General features: G+C 39.6%; 2 protein-coding genes across 2 annotated transcripts; one reads left to right on the top strand and one right to left on the bottom strand.

Moving 5' to 3' along the window:
* Positions 1-3,839: 3,839 nt before the first annotated feature.
* On the bottom strand, positions 3,840-7,508 carry LOC104241375 (uncharacterized). Its single transcript, XM_009796312.2, has 6 exons — positions 7,139-7,508; positions 6,414-6,649; positions 6,077-6,335; positions 4,711-4,890; positions 4,478-4,633; positions 3,840-4,383 (listed from the first exon to the last, which is right to left on the bottom strand). Exons 1-6 carry the CDS (start codon positions 7,166-7,168, stop codon positions 4,210-4,212), a joined length of 1,035 nt encoding a protein of 344 aa, XP_009794614.1. The 5' UTR covers positions 7,169-7,508; the 3' UTR covers positions 3,840-4,209.
* A 6,209-nt stretch (positions 7,509-13,717) lies between these two features.
* On the top strand, positions 13,718-14,689 carry LOC138877359 (uncharacterized). Its single transcript, XM_070156964.1, has 2 exons — positions 13,718-14,373; positions 14,560-14,689. The coding sequence occupies exons 1-2, from the start codon at positions 13,718-13,720 to the stop codon at positions 14,687-14,689; spliced, it is 786 nt and encodes a 261-aa protein (XP_070013065.1).
* Positions 14,690-14,952: the final 263 nt, after the last annotated feature.

Below are 14,952 nucleotides of genomic sequence, written 5' to 3'. Positions count from 1 at the left end.
AATTAGTTTTCATGCATATGATTTGGGTGCATCATATGGGTTGGTTCACTTGGGTCGGGTAGTGTGCCCAGTGCCGGTCACGTAAATTTGGGTCGTGACAGGGCTTATGTCCTTATTTCTCGTAAAAGGACTACCATTCGCGAACTCCCGCCGTATGAGGAATAATGACATTCACCCATTCACGGATATCGTCAACAGGCGCAGGGGGTAGTCTCGCGGCTGCAAAAGTAAAAACAGTTCAATACCGCCCAAGAAAAGCTGTTGACTATCATTCCGACCAAAGATACAACAACTTACGTGCGAAGTTCCATCTCTCAAGGAATCCTGCAGGATTCGCCACAAGGTGCTCGGTCCTCACATAAAATTAATTTTCATAAAAGCGACGATTAGCCCTGTCGTCCATCTTCACCACCAGACTCTTCGTCCCTCGATGGCGCATGTGGATCATCGTGCCTCGGATGAGTTGAGGGGCAAAGATATTGAGCATGTGTCTCAGGGTAATCTTCCAACCAGCAAGCTCTATGGACTTGAGCAGCATAAGGAACAATTTATACAAATACGACAAAAGTTGAGCCGGACACACCTTGTAGAAACGACAGAAATTTACCACCAAGAGGGGGAGAGGAAGCGTATACCTGACGATAAAGGGATAAGTATAGAACGCAGAATATCCCGATGGATCGAAATGTATAATATCGTCTCCTTCCGCCGGCAGCATTTCGACGTGATGAGGGATCCCCCATTTGGCCTTCAGCTCTGCAATCCCCGCCTCAGTCATAATAGAGGAAGCAGGTTCTGGCTCTTTTCCGGCAGGACTGTGGAAATCGTTCCATGACTTTCCAAGGCGAGGCAATATTTCGGCCGTCGTTGGAACCTCCTCATCCTCTATCACTTCCACTCCTCTGGGAGCAGGAACATCACTTTTCGGCGCCAGAGTTGAGACAGGATTGTCAGCGCGGGAAGAATTACCAGCCATTTATATCGATTTAATAGAACAAAGGGATTAAGAAAAAAGAAGAGATTGGAACGAAAATTTCTGGCAAACCGGAGAGAATCGAAAATTTGAAGCATCGGAAAAGAAAAAGATCTACAAAACTCTTTCAACAAAGGCAAGAAAGTGTGCCAATCGAATGGTGTTTTTCTTCTATTTATAGGGACATAAATTCCCCAAGCGGGAAACCCAAGAGTCGCCAATCGAAACTGATAGGGTATGAAACGGTTCAATCCCCAAGAAATGTGTGTCATAATGGCAATAGCCACGAACAACCTTTCAAATCGAACAACGCTCCGATTCCAAACGGTCGCAACGGTCAAAAGGCATCGTTAGCGCGCTGAGCCATTGTCTCGATTTAAAAACTACGCCCAAGGCACGAACAGTCAGATTTCTCCTAAGTGTTCAAAATCATAATCCATCTGTCGGGCCCACCAATAGACGACCCCGACAGACGGAGGGACTAACCGTATAGGTCAAAATCTGACCACAGTAGTCGACCCAGCCCGGATCCCGCCTAAGTGGAGGGATAGCGGGAGGCATCACGACCTACTTCAGTCCATGCACCTACAGTGTACGTTAAGTTAAAAATAATACTCAAGTAACAACGAAAAAGGCCGTAGCGTGAAGGCACATCGGCCAAAGAATATAGCAAGGATCCCAGAATTATATATAGATGGGGAATTCTCGAAGAGAAGGGGGCTTTTTTTTCTCCCTCTGCTTTCTCCTGTTATTTCTTTCCGGAAAAGGATGCGAAATTGATCATCCTCTCTGTCTCATGAAAGAAGAAATGACAAACATCAATAAAAATTGATCGCTCTTGTTTTATTTTACTCCTTATTTTCCGATTCATTTTCAGATATGGAGTTTATTACGCTTGGCTAAGATTTACCTCATCATTATCACTAATTGTTTTAATCAAAAAAGTTTTGATATCTTTTAATCAAACAATAACTAACCCAATTGAATTGAGCTTGAAACTTCGGACAAACACCTCTTCAAAAGACTATTTGAGTGCTAAGGGGTAAAATGATGGGGGTAATTCAAGTTTAACCCATGCTATTATCATCATGAGTATAGTTAGCAACACTACATTTGTAATAATATATGCACTGTTTCTAGCCCTAACTATATATATTCTTGAAAAAATAAAAGACTAATATGTGCAAAGTAAATTACAATCACTTAAAATTCACGTACTCAAAATTCTGAATTCGTCTAAACTTTTAATGTGAGATGATTTTTCTTTTTAGATTTAACCTAATTGGTAAGTGGAGTAAAGCCTCATTACAAACTAGACCAATGATGATTTTGGGCCAACCAAAGAGTAGTCAGCTTCATCTGGAAGTACAGAAGAGTGACCACTTGTCCATACCAAGTACATAAAACGAAATCCTAATGTAGAAGCCCATATGCTTGCCGGATTGACTTTTTATTTTGGTTCAAATGCTCTTTGGCATAATAATTGTAAGTAAAAATTGCACATGACGTCCTATTTATTTGCCCTCATTTAATTTATACTTATTTTTTAAAAAACTTTTAACTTGCACTCACTTTTTAAATAACTTCAGTCCCCTTTCTACTCCTCCTTCGTTTTCTTCTTCTTCATCATCTTCATCATCATCATCATCATCATCATCATCATCTTCTTCTTCTTCTTCTTCTTCTTCTTCTTTCTTCTGCTGCTGTTGGTGTTGCTATGGAACTTCAGTTATTAAAATTTTGTGTAGACATATCTGGTTCAATGATAAGACGAAAATTTTCTTACACTATTGTATTCCAGTCAAGAAATACGATTGGATCTTCAAGTGGTCATTGTTTGGCACCATGTCCCTTTTCACCCTTAACTTCAGGCTGAAGTGAAAGCAATTCACCACAAATTTAGCATCATTCCCATGACAAGGAAACGCCAAGTTACTTGTATAGTTATATGCAATAAGAAATAAAATGTCCATTGCTTATATAGTGTTGAAGTTTTTACAAATGAACTAAATAACTTCAGCTCTAGAGATGAAGTTCGACAATTACAAAACAAAAACTTCAGCTCTAGAGTTAAAGTTCGTCAGTTACAGAAACAAAACCTTCAGCTCTAGAGCTGAAGTTCGCCAGTTACAAAACAAAAACTTCAGCTCTAGAGCTGAAGTTCGCCAGTTACAAAAACAAAAACTTCAGCAATGCAAATAGAGAACAAAACTTCAGCTACTATGCTTAAGTTCAACAATTACAAACAAAAACTTCAGCATACTTGGTTCAGCACACTTGCTACTTCAGGCCCGTCTACTAGAATGCTGAAGTTTTGCGTGATTGTCTTTGCTACTTCAGCCCCGTATGCTAAAGTTATGCGAAAAAGCGGGTATGCTTGCAATTTTTTTTTGCAAAGCGGGCACAAGTTAAAACGGCGTCATAAAAAGCGGGTATAGATGCAAATCTCCCAAACTGTAACCGCACATTATTTAATTAACAAACTATCAGCTTTCTTGTTTACAAACAGATTTAAAAAAAAAAAAAACTTAAATCGTTTAGACTTCTCTTCTTCTATTTTACGCCATACTAGGTTGGTGGATACAAACAAATTTGATGATTAAGCTGGTAAGATCAAAACTCTAGGTACTAGCATCAAATGAAGGCAATGAATGCTAAACATTTGGTTGTTTTGATCTATTGCTTTTTTCCAGGTACATTTTCACCAACTTTACTCATTCTTTACATGGTGGCCAATTAAGCCTCACGGTTCTCTAATTCGGTTATGAGCACTAGGAGTAATGGCATGTGTGATTTACCTACAGTGGAAAATGCAATGCCACATTGAATTAATATCATAATTCCAAAATGATGGGAGAAGAAAAGGTTCGAGATCAAAATTGCTAATTTCATTCATTCAGCTTAGAAAACCTCCTTCCTCTTGAGCCGAGGGTCTTTCGGAAACAACCTATCTATCTCCCCAGGGTAGGGGTAAGGTTTGTGTACACATTACCTTCTCCAGACCCCACTTGTGGGATTCCACTGGGTTGTTGTTGTTGTTGGCTTAGAAAACCTATTTAACATGAAGAGTCAAATACATACCCAAAATTGATTACCTGAAACAAGGGGAACTCGAAGACAGCCTGCTGCAACCAAAATCTTAACCAGAAGTTCCCCTTTTAGCTTCTGTTTTACACATAAATAATGAAAGAATAAAGTTAAACAACGCAAGCTACATATACACAAGGACTGCACATTTATATTTTGTAATCTGCGTGTAGGAAGCTTTCATAAGATGTTCCCTTGAGCGTCTTTTCAACATCGCTCCAATTTTCAACTTGGGAAGACAATGGCCCCTTGTGTATCTTCACTTGACGACTATGGAGGTCCATTCTTGGAACCTTCAGGAAATCTTGCACATCATTCAGTATCTGTGACAAAACGATAGGAAGTAGGCGTATAAAACGAACTTCCTCACAAGAGAACCAAAACATCAGGGATATAGTAGAATATGCAATATCTTACAGTCCGATTTTTTATTATGTCCTCATAGAACAAGATTATATGCCGAGTGCTCTTAAAGTATTCCAAAGCGTTAGCAGCCATATCCTGTACTTGGTTTAGGTTAGCGATCAACGTGGTTGTGTTTATCGTAGGCTTGTAACTTGCGAGTATCTCAGCCTGCAAAACATGATTGCTTAGGACAGCATGAAGACATAAGCACGTGTCTCTACATCATAGGGATTTATCAGACTGACCTCCACAGGAGAATGCACATGAGACTTATGGGTTCCGTTTAACAGCTTAGCATTCTGATCATAGGAATTTGCTAGTATCGAAACCATTCTGCGCAAAAGATTTCTTCTGAAGAGAAAAATTGCAGAAACTCCTCTCCTTTTGAAGTACTCAACAATTTCCTCATGATGCTGCAATAGACCCTGTAATAACATAGAAATGCCCATGCAGTCCATCATGATCCATAACCATGACATGAGGAACCAAGCCACCAAAGCATAAGGTAATTTCAGAGTTTACATGATCTAGTTCTTCACAAGGTAATGTATCGTGTAGACCAATTTTTACATGATTTAGTTATTCATAAGGTGATGTATCATGGAGACCAATTTTCACAATTTTTTTCTACCTAGTTTCCATTGTACATGGGTGGATCAATGATGACATCGGATATGGCTTTCCGCAAAATACTACTCCTATATGTATCCATGAGATCGAGTATGAAATTATGTTTATCACTTAAATTGAGTATCTGTTTCCCTCCCTTTCTTGCTAGGATTGGAAATCTGTATCTTACATATCCATAGGATTGTATCTGGGAACTTCGTATTTTTCTACTAAAATACACATCATATACTTTTTTTCCTGAAATCACAATGCTCGTAGTACTTCAGGATTGGTAATTTAGCATGGTACAAAATATCAACATCAAATATTCCATATGATTCCGCATGATCTGGTTTCGTTCGAGCAAAGGATTCCGAGTCCCTATCTTACTCATTATTCCGGTACTACTGTTCCATATACTATATACCATATTAAAGCAGCAGACAAGTGATAAGAAACCATCATAACTTAACTAATTATGCAAGTTCAGAATTGAGACATGATAACTACATATTCAAACACATACATACAGTTTAGTGAATGAGAGAATGAGTATAAGTAAAAGACATCGACCCAAAATTCTGAAAACAAAGCTAGCATGTTTCACATATGAACCAACATACGAAGAAGAAAAGAAACGTTTCAAGACGAGCTAACACAGCTAGGTACTGAATACTCCATTGTGAAATTCCACCAACAATCTTCCCCTCTTTTAATTCCTTAATCAAAATTATGTGTTTATACAACCGAAATGACAGCTTAATGAAAAGAGCAAATTCAGATGATAGACAAACATGCCAACTTCACGTTTGAGAACTCAAGAAGCAACCTCATATATCAACTATATAAATCACTGACGACTAGCACACAATGTTGATAAAATGAATCGAGTTTACAGAAGGTTTTCTATGAATCACAGCTATGTTCTCTACGTAGTTATGTTCTCGTGATCACATATTTAGGAACAGACATGACAAATAGAATATTAAAAACGTCACCCACCTGATTAAGCATCCACTTCAGACCAACTGCAGCTGTGCATTCATTCTTGGAAGCGCTGGTCAAAAAGTCTAGGTTATAGAGTTTGTCCAATGTTTCCAAAATCGTTGATGCATTACTTTTCCGGGCTTTAACAGAAAAAATCTCCCCATTAGAGCTTATATTCATATGGCTGTTCAATAATGTTTCAAACCATCCACTACCAGACCTCTGAGTGGACAAAATTGCGAAAAACCTTACAGGATTGCAAGCACACTCAGCCCTGATAAAGCAGGATTTAGTCAGTAATTTTATCCACAATGAGATACTAAAACATACAAACAGATTGTCAATGTCTCACCGACTAAAAGTTTTTGGCTTGGGGAAGTGCAGATAATGTTTTTCTGACGGTTCAATATTTGCCGCCTCACATGGCCTTTCAACCACATGAACACTGGTGACCGGTCCACTGGAACGCGAACCAATTTGTTTCAGACAAATTGAACATATATAAATTCCACATATCATTGCAAAAAATAAGACCACCATTCTCAGCAGCAATGGAGATTTCTTTGGTGGCTTTATGATGAAAGTATCCTGGAATTGAATCAGAAGTTAAAATGCTTGTGATTTTATATTTCGTGTTGGTACATCCAATTTTCCTAAAGGGTTTCAACAAAATAAGTTCGCCTCCAAATTTATTAGAGCAAAACAAAAGACAAGGGAATCTAGGTAGGTTTTCATCAAATTGGAATGCAAGATACAAGCTAATCAAAATTTACTGTCACACTCAACAAAAGAGGAAAGATACAAGAAATAGAAACTAATAATATGACATAAGAAGTGAAAAGCTCAAATTTGAGGAAACACTAGCGATTGAGAAAAACCCAGATCAACACAGCTCGAGTTGTCATAACATTACATACAGTTGAACTTGTGTATAAAAGGCAAAGGAAGAAACTTTCAGGGAAAAAAAGATTTTAAAAATAACATTACCCACTGTTCTGTATATCATTCCAGATAAAATATAAAAACAAAATGATATATAGAAGAAGCAAGAATGTTAAACAAATAAAAACACATTACCTTGGTGAAGAAACAGAAATTGTCCGCCATAGTTTAATGCTCAAAAAGGAAGATAAAGAAAAGGCATTTGGGGAGATACCCAGATTCAAAAAAAGATCCCCTTTTTCTTTCTAGCTTTATTCATCTTATTTCTGCACTCCTTCTTCTCAATACATGCAGACACATTTATTCATGTATACAGTATATATATATATATATATATATGTAGAAAAAGAGAGCTGGGGTAAGCTTTTTCTCGTGAACAACACTATAATGAGAGTGTTCTTTAGTGAGCCTTTTGCTCAATTTTCACGCTCCTCCTTTTTGCTTTCTTATTTCTTTTTTTTAGTTTTTTTGAGCTTTCCTTCTGATTTACACCTGACTTCCTCTTTGCAAATTATGTGGAATCCCAAGTCTGGTACGATCCGAATCCGAATGAAGGAAAAACAGAAAATGATTTATAACGGCGTCGTTTTATCTGACTTTGATTTCGTCAAGGAAATTTAATCATTACTCGCAATTTTACCGTTTAGTTTATCTAACGCAGCTCATGTATCCACATGAAAAAGGATTAACATACTCCGTATTTTGTTTAGTCCTAATTTCTACTTATTTTTAAACTATCTGACAATTCTAGTATAAAATATTTGGAATTTCAATTTATTTAAGTAATTAAATTAGTATTTTAATATAAACATTGAATGGGAATAAAATTTTACCTTAAAAGGCGAGTGTTGATGTTTGAATACAAAAGGAAATATAACCTATTTTGTGGGACATTTTCATCGATATCATTATATTATAAATCTTGATGGTGTGGACATGTTTTGATTGAAATTTGAAAAGAAAAATCAAGCAAAGATTGAATTCAAACAGAAAGAAAAAAAATTGTGGCTCTTAAATTTTTCATTAACTTATGTCTTTGTCATGAGATAGAAATATGCTTAATATTCACAAACAAGCAACTAACATCGGTGAAAACAATAAGATCTGGACAAGAATAACATCAACGTTTCCCTCCAAGAACTCTCCACCTTGCTCTTAAGGTGACTCGAACTTACAACCTCTTGTTTGAAAGTGAAGGTTGCTTACTATCAGAGCAACCCTCTTGTGTGAAAGGAGAATTTGTAATGTAATTTATTTACCCAAAAAAAAAAAAATTTAGTATAAGTTCTCGACCAGACTCTTTATGATAAAGCAATGGGAGTACTGACATTGGAATTTCTATTGAGTATTTCTGTGTATTGGGACGCACATTCCGCTGATGCTCTCGGCCTCTAGTCCACTGCTTGACCCATGCTTTAGTGTGGTGTGTTCAAAAACAGCATTGGTAATAAAAATATTTTAATTGCAAATTGAGAAAAAAGTACTGCAACATAAAAAAACTGCATGTTGGATTAGAAGGCCCCAACACCAGTTAGCAACTAATTAACTGGGAAGTTAGACCGCATTGCTAGTTCCTCTGTTATTTGCGAATAAAGTTTTTTGGGCATAATTCTTAGGAACTATTTTTTCTAGGCTTGTTTTGGATTGTAATAGTAACAGCATTAATACTTTAACTCAATTTCCGAATTTAATAGGGGATCTTTGTTTTACCAAAAAAGTATTAAACCTTTCTTTAAAACGAATTAACAAGAAAATAGAGGATAAATCCTAGCCAAAGATAATTAACTCTAGATCAAAGAATATTGAGCAAGAAAATATGATATAATTAAGCTCATAAACTCTTTAATATTATAAACGGTATCAAATATAAATGACGGGCTTATATTCTTGACGTTACTGTTCCGTAATGTAAGAATAAAGAAGAAAGAGAAGGAATGTCATTAACAACTAAGGAATCTATCTTTATTGATTCCATAATGATGATTACAAAAATCAGCAGCCAAGTTCTAAATCTTCTCTTGTTTTTCCTGAGAAACATTCTCCCGTTCTTCTGTGTTTTTCGATGGGCAGACTTCGTCGATAAGAAAACTTATGAGAAGTCTGAGCACTCTGGGCGATGGGTGAATACCTCATGGCGAGGTAGCGATGTGACGTTTCGGGAGTTGCATCAGACCACCACTTCAGTTCAGAATGTCATTAAAACTCATCATGTGTCATTATGGCATACGTTTTCTATGTATCGCATCGTTTTTCGTGCCCTTTTCGTTTTCAAAATGGCGGCGTTTGGTTTTCCCGCTCAGGGTACTTATACCCCTATAAATGGGAAAAAATCTTACATTTTAATGTTGTGATTCCCAATCACTCAAGAGAGATTTTCGCAGCTTTTCTTCTTCTCCTTCAGTTTCTCACATTTCCCTCTTTGTTAATAATTCTTGTGGCCTTTACCTTTTTTCCCTTATTATTCCTGATTCTCGCAATCAAAGAAGAGATGGCTAGTGCATCCTCTAACCCTGATAGAGCCGTTGGTGCTCCAGTGCCAAAAAATGATATACCCCTACTCCAAGAGGGAGTAGATCTGGTGGAGGACGAGAGTTTTCCGAGGGTAGATGAGGTGATTCCCCGCCTAGGGAAGGCGAGGACTGACTTCAATAGATCTTCTAGGGATGAGCTGGAACCTGTTCTCTCTAGATGGATGTTGCGGTGCTCACGGCATTCAAAGCCAAATAGGGAATCCCTGACCACATTGAACTAGTTCCGACGGGTCGTGATATAATGCATATACACCGCCCGGGCTACTGCACATTTTACGCATATCTATTTGTCATCGGATACATGTTTCCCCTTCCCTCCTTGGCGGTGGACTTATGCCGCTTCTACGAGGTGTGTCCGGCTCAACTCTCTTCGTACGTATATAAGCTCTTCCTTATGCTTGTCAGGTACGCAGAACTGGATGATCGGGGAATTTCTCTACAACACATGCTTCACCTCTTTGCCCCCTTTTTCATAGGGGCACGAGATTCACATGCGTCACCGAGGAACCAAGGGTTTGGTGGTGAAGATGGATGACAAGGCCAATCGCTTCTTTTGGGAGAACTTCTTCTATGTCTGAACAGAGCACGTGGTATCGAACCCTGCGGGGTTTCCTGAGGCGTGGAATTTTGCCCGTAGGTCTCCCTTTCCTTTTATTATATTATATATTTTTTCTTAAAATGGTTGTTGGTCATCTCCCTTCAATGAACTCGTCGAGTGTTTGTTTTTGTTTTTGCAGCCGAGAGAGTACCTACTCCGCAAGTTGCCAATATTCGCGAATGGGTGAGCTCGATTCTGCCCCACACGATGGGAATCCGCAAGTGGGCGCCTTTCCACGAGAGGTTCAGGCGCAAACCCTCTGCTGGTAAGTCGACTTACTTCGACTTTATTTGCTTTATTCTTTGCTCTATCTTTTTCTTTATCTAATATCTTTGTTTGGTTGAATCTCTCATTGGCAGGTCGGAGAGGGACGAGAAGGGCCAGGGCTCCTGTCCTTGCTTTCCGTCAACCAGCTTCTTCTGCCTGGCCCGTTCCAAGGGCAACTGTGGATGAGAGCGTCCAAAGTTTGGTTGTTCGGTGGACTGCGTCCTCTATTGAACCTGTTTGTTTGGAGGTTGCTCCTTGGTCAGACACTCAGGTTCCCATAATTCGTTCAACAGACGAACCTTCTCGTGACTGTTGCGAAGAGGCGCCATCAAAGAGGCGAAGGTTGTCAGAGGGGGTGTCTTTAGTTGAGACGTCCTCGAGGGGCGATCCTACTTTGACGGTATCTGAAGCTGGCAGTGATACTGGCCTCGGTGTGGAGGCGACGCCTGTTTAGATCGTGGAAGAGGACACTGTGGTAGGGGGACAGAGTTCGGGGGCCGCCGCGATTGTTCCGAGCATTCCATCGTCATCTCGGCAGGGCCGCGTGCCCCTTTTCGGCTAATGAAAGGTTGAAGGGCGTGGTCGTAGATGATTACGAATCTGATTTTGACATCGATCCTGAGGACATGAGGATGTTAGAGGAAGGCTTTACCAGGGTCGATATGAGGGAAGAAGGTCTTTCTCGTATGTTCGAAATTCCATCGGAGTTTAACCTGTTGGAGGACACGGTGGAGTTGGTACCCCTATTTGACCTTCTATGCTCTGGCGCTGAAAGCAGGTCTCTTGGGAGATTAGTGATTCCGATATGTCACGCGGCGTGGCTAGTATGGCCTTGAGGGTGAGTTTTCTTTTGCTATTATCATTGTTTTATGTCATTTGCTTTCGCTGATTCTTCCTCTCATGTAAGGCCCCGTAATATTTTTCCTAAAAATTAGAATATTGTGATGCCAAGTTAAGATTATGTGTTAGAGATTGTTGAACTGCGCATTGAACTGTGCATTAAAAAGTTAAAAAGTTCGCAGAAGTATGCATTTCTGCGGCCCATTATGCGGCCGCATAATCACTCTGCGGGCCGCAAAGTGAGGCAGTCTTTTGGGCCAATTTTGATGTCATTTTCACGGTCCATTATGCGATCGCATATCCATTATGTGGATTGCATTCTTTTCGCACATCTGTCCTTGGACTTTTGTGAAGGGAGATTCTGCGGCGCATTATGCGACCGCAGAACAGGTTTGTGGACTGCATATTGGCCGCAAACCCAAGCAAAAAATTGAGGTCCTTGAGGGCCACTTTCGCGGTCATTTTGCGGGCCGCATAGCCATTATGTGGTCACATATGTGATTGCATATTTATGTCGGAGCTCCTATTTTCTAACTTTTAAAACCCGACCCCATTCCGTTAAAACACCCATTTTAGACCATTTTGAACATATTTTCTGATATTTCTAGAGAGAGAGAGGGAGAGAGAGTTCTAGAGGGAGGGCCAAATCTTCATAAAATAATACTTCAATTATCACTTAAAACTTTGAAGATATTCAAGTGAGGCACCTAAATCTTCATCCTAAGAGGTAAGACTTCACCATCCCAGCTCTTAATTCCAAACATAGCTAAAATGGGCCATTAGTGAGATAATTCATGGGGATAAGGGTGATCACAATTGCATGCATGTGTTCTTAGAAGATGTGGGGGAATTGTAAATCAAAGATAGAGAAATATGGGGAATGGGTTGGTGTAATCTTCCATAAAAGAACCATAAAACCTTAACGAACACATAATGTTTGATAAAATGCTCAAGTGAGCTAAGATTATGATCATTTTCCTAATTATGGGTTCAATTGTGCTACATTGCTAAAATAGATTGAAGTTGCGAGCATTCCGGAACATTGTAGTAATTAAGGAAAAACTCAATTGAGGTATGTATGGATAACCCCCCTTCTTCTTAGGATCGAACCTTTGGTGTACATGTAATTGGTGTAAGTCCCTAAATTGATCATACTAGAATTGTTGCCCTAACATGTTGTGTTGAAAGATTTATGTTCAATGATTGCTCTAAATGTTTATCATGTCATCATGCTATTTGAGAATGTGTTTAAATGTGGAATATATGTGTTGAGAAAGGTCAAGAATTCATGTCAAGAATCAAATAAAGCCTGCTATACTATTTGTATGAAAAACCTCCGTACGATTAAGATTTTCCATGCCTTCCTTATGTGTATGCATGACTTACATGATAGGCCTTATTTATATAGATGATAATGTTATTGAATGTATAAAAAGGGAAACTTGAATTGTAAGATACGACCAAGTGCCAAGAATGATTTAATAAATGAGGATACTCGTGCTATGTAATGAAAGATGGGAAGGAAATGTGAATTGAGATGAACAATTGAATGGTTGATGTCTTAAGTGAGATGGCCTAGCCGATCGTCCGTGATCGGACACCATGCCACACACTTGGTAGTAATTGTGCTGGATCGATTGATTGAAATTGTGGAAATGGTTGATGTCTCAAATGAGATGACCTAGCCGGTCGGGTCGAGATCGGACTCCGTGTAGGAATACTATGGTATTGTGGATTGTGGCGAATGTCACTAAGATTATCAAACCTAAATACTATGGAAACTTAACCAGATATTGTGTGATCCTTACTTGATGTTTTTCGCATGTGTTTGAAGCTCTTGTTGTATATCATGACTGTTTACCTTTTATTTCATTGTTCATTCTATTAAGATTGATGTTTAGCTCTACATACTAGTACTATTCGACAGTACTAACGTCCCTTTTTCCGGGGGCACTACATCTTTAAATGGATGTAGGTGGCTCCGTAGCAGATAGTGTTGATCGCAGCTAGTGGCGCATCCTTTTTCCAGCTGACTTGGTGAGCCCCACATTATTTCGGGGTCCTGTATATTTTGTATCTTATGTTCACCTTCTTATCATATTTTGAGGTATAGCTAGGGCCTTGTTGCGGGCACTTTTGTAGAACTCCTTTTGTATCTACTTAGAGGCTCCGTAGACATTTTTGTGCGTTGTATATGGGTATTGGGAAGGTTAATGGATTATGTTGTGCTATGGATTCTTGTTCCACTAAATAGTAAGGTATGTATTTCGAAACTTAATAATGATATAATTAATGAAATGTCTTAGTAATGTTCTTGTATGATCTCCTAATGTCTAATTAAAGAAATCATGTCTTATTTTGATCATAAGTGAGTTGGGTAGGAAGTTTCAATAGGCTTGCTCGGCCGGGTTCACTCGGTTGAGCGCCGGTCGCGCTCCCCGAACTTGGAGCATGACATTTTCCTTTTTTTAGACTTACATGTTGGAGATCAAGAGTGCTCATCGGGCTGAGACACAAGCCGATGTCTTTCTAAAATTGGCCCCAAAGTATCGCCGGTATCGCGACAGGTGCCGTGAGATGCATGCGCAGCTTAGGGCAGGCGGTAATGCTCAATCCCTCAAGGAGGAGTTGGAAAAGAGGGACGAGGATCTGATGCGGTCTATCCCTAGATGTAGCGAGCTCGAGGGGATGCTTAGGGCCAAAGACGATGAGCTTGAGGTGGGCAAAAGAGTTGCGGAAAAATGTGAGGACCTTCAGGCGAATGTGTTATCTTTGCGAGCTGAGCTTGAGCAGAATGCCACTAGAGTTGCCGATCTGAGTGCAGAGTGGACGGAAAAGGTGACTGAGCTGGAAAGGAAAGTGGCCGAGTTGGAGAGGCCCGAGGGAGCTCGAGTGGTAGTTTTGGCGAGGGTAGCGGCGCTGGAAGACACTATCCGCGTCCTCAGGTCGGAGCGGGAAGCCGAGAGGGCGAAGACCACACTGAAAGAGGCAAGGCTCGTGGAGTGGATCAATGAGCTTGAGTGGGATTCCTCGAAACTAGGAGACCAAGTTGTGGCTCTCGAGGCCGAGAAAGCGCAGCTGTTGGATCAGGGCTTCCCTCAAGAATCTGCCTCTGCTGCTGTCCCCCGTCGTTTGTACGAGCTATGGGTCCATTCTGAGGCCCAACAAGATATATATATATATATATATATATATATATATATATATATATATATATATATATATATATATATATATATATATATATATATATATATATATAGGGTTTGTGGGAGGTGGGGAGCGTTCTTGAGGCCGCTTTTGAAGATGCTCGGGTGAAGGCACTCGCGTCTTGCCTATGGTTATGACCCTGCGACACCGGAGGCCGGTAGGGGTGCTGAGATTGAAGACGATCTTCCTTCTGATAATGACGATGCTGGAGAGGATGGTGGTGGAGATGAGGCTGAGTGAAGTTTTTGTAGCTTTTGTACTTTGTTTTTTTTGTTTTTTTATTGTTGCTTGTTTTTACTTTTTACGGGGGCCCGCTTTTGGCCTTTTGTACAATGTTGTTGCGTATGTACATCTTCTGAATAAGATAGTTGGTTTGTCGTCGGTTGCATATCTTTTGACTTTCTTTCTCTTCTCTTTTTTTGTTGAAATTTCCCCGCGATGAGTCCCTGATTTTTAGTAGTTGATTCGAGCAGCGAATTCGACCTGCTAATTTGAACTTGACT

This window comes from Nicotiana sylvestris, chromosome 1 (assembly GCF_000393655.2).
Source record: "Nicotiana sylvestris chromosome 1, ASM39365v2, whole genome shotgun sequence".
Lineage (NCBI taxonomy): Eukaryota > Viridiplantae > Streptophyta > Magnoliopsida > Solanales > Solanaceae > Nicotiana > Nicotiana sylvestris.
The sequence above is the reverse complement of the archived record's forward strand: the minus strand, read 5'-3'. Positions and strand labels throughout refer to the sequence as shown.

Coding starts and splice junctions, on each gene's coding strand:
- LOC104241375 (XM_009796312.2), bottom strand. CDS start 7,168: ATGGCGGACAATTTCTGTTTCTTCACCAAG. Junction 6,650..7,138: donor ATTTCTGTTTCTTCACCAAG/GTAATGTGTTTT, acceptor ATTCAATTCCAG/GATACTTTCATCATAAAGCC. Junction 6,336..6,413: donor AAGCCAAAAACTTTTAGTCG/GTGAGACATTGA, acceptor CTGCTTTATCAG/GGCTGAGTGTGCTTGCAATC.
- LOC138877359 (XM_070156964.1), top strand. CDS start 13,718: ATGTTGGAGATCAAGAGTGCTCATCGGGCTGAGACACAAGCCGATGTC. Junction 14,374..14,559: donor GCTGCTGTCCCCCGTCGTTT/GTACGAGCTATG, acceptor GCTCGGGTGAAG/GCACTCGCGTCTTGCCTATG.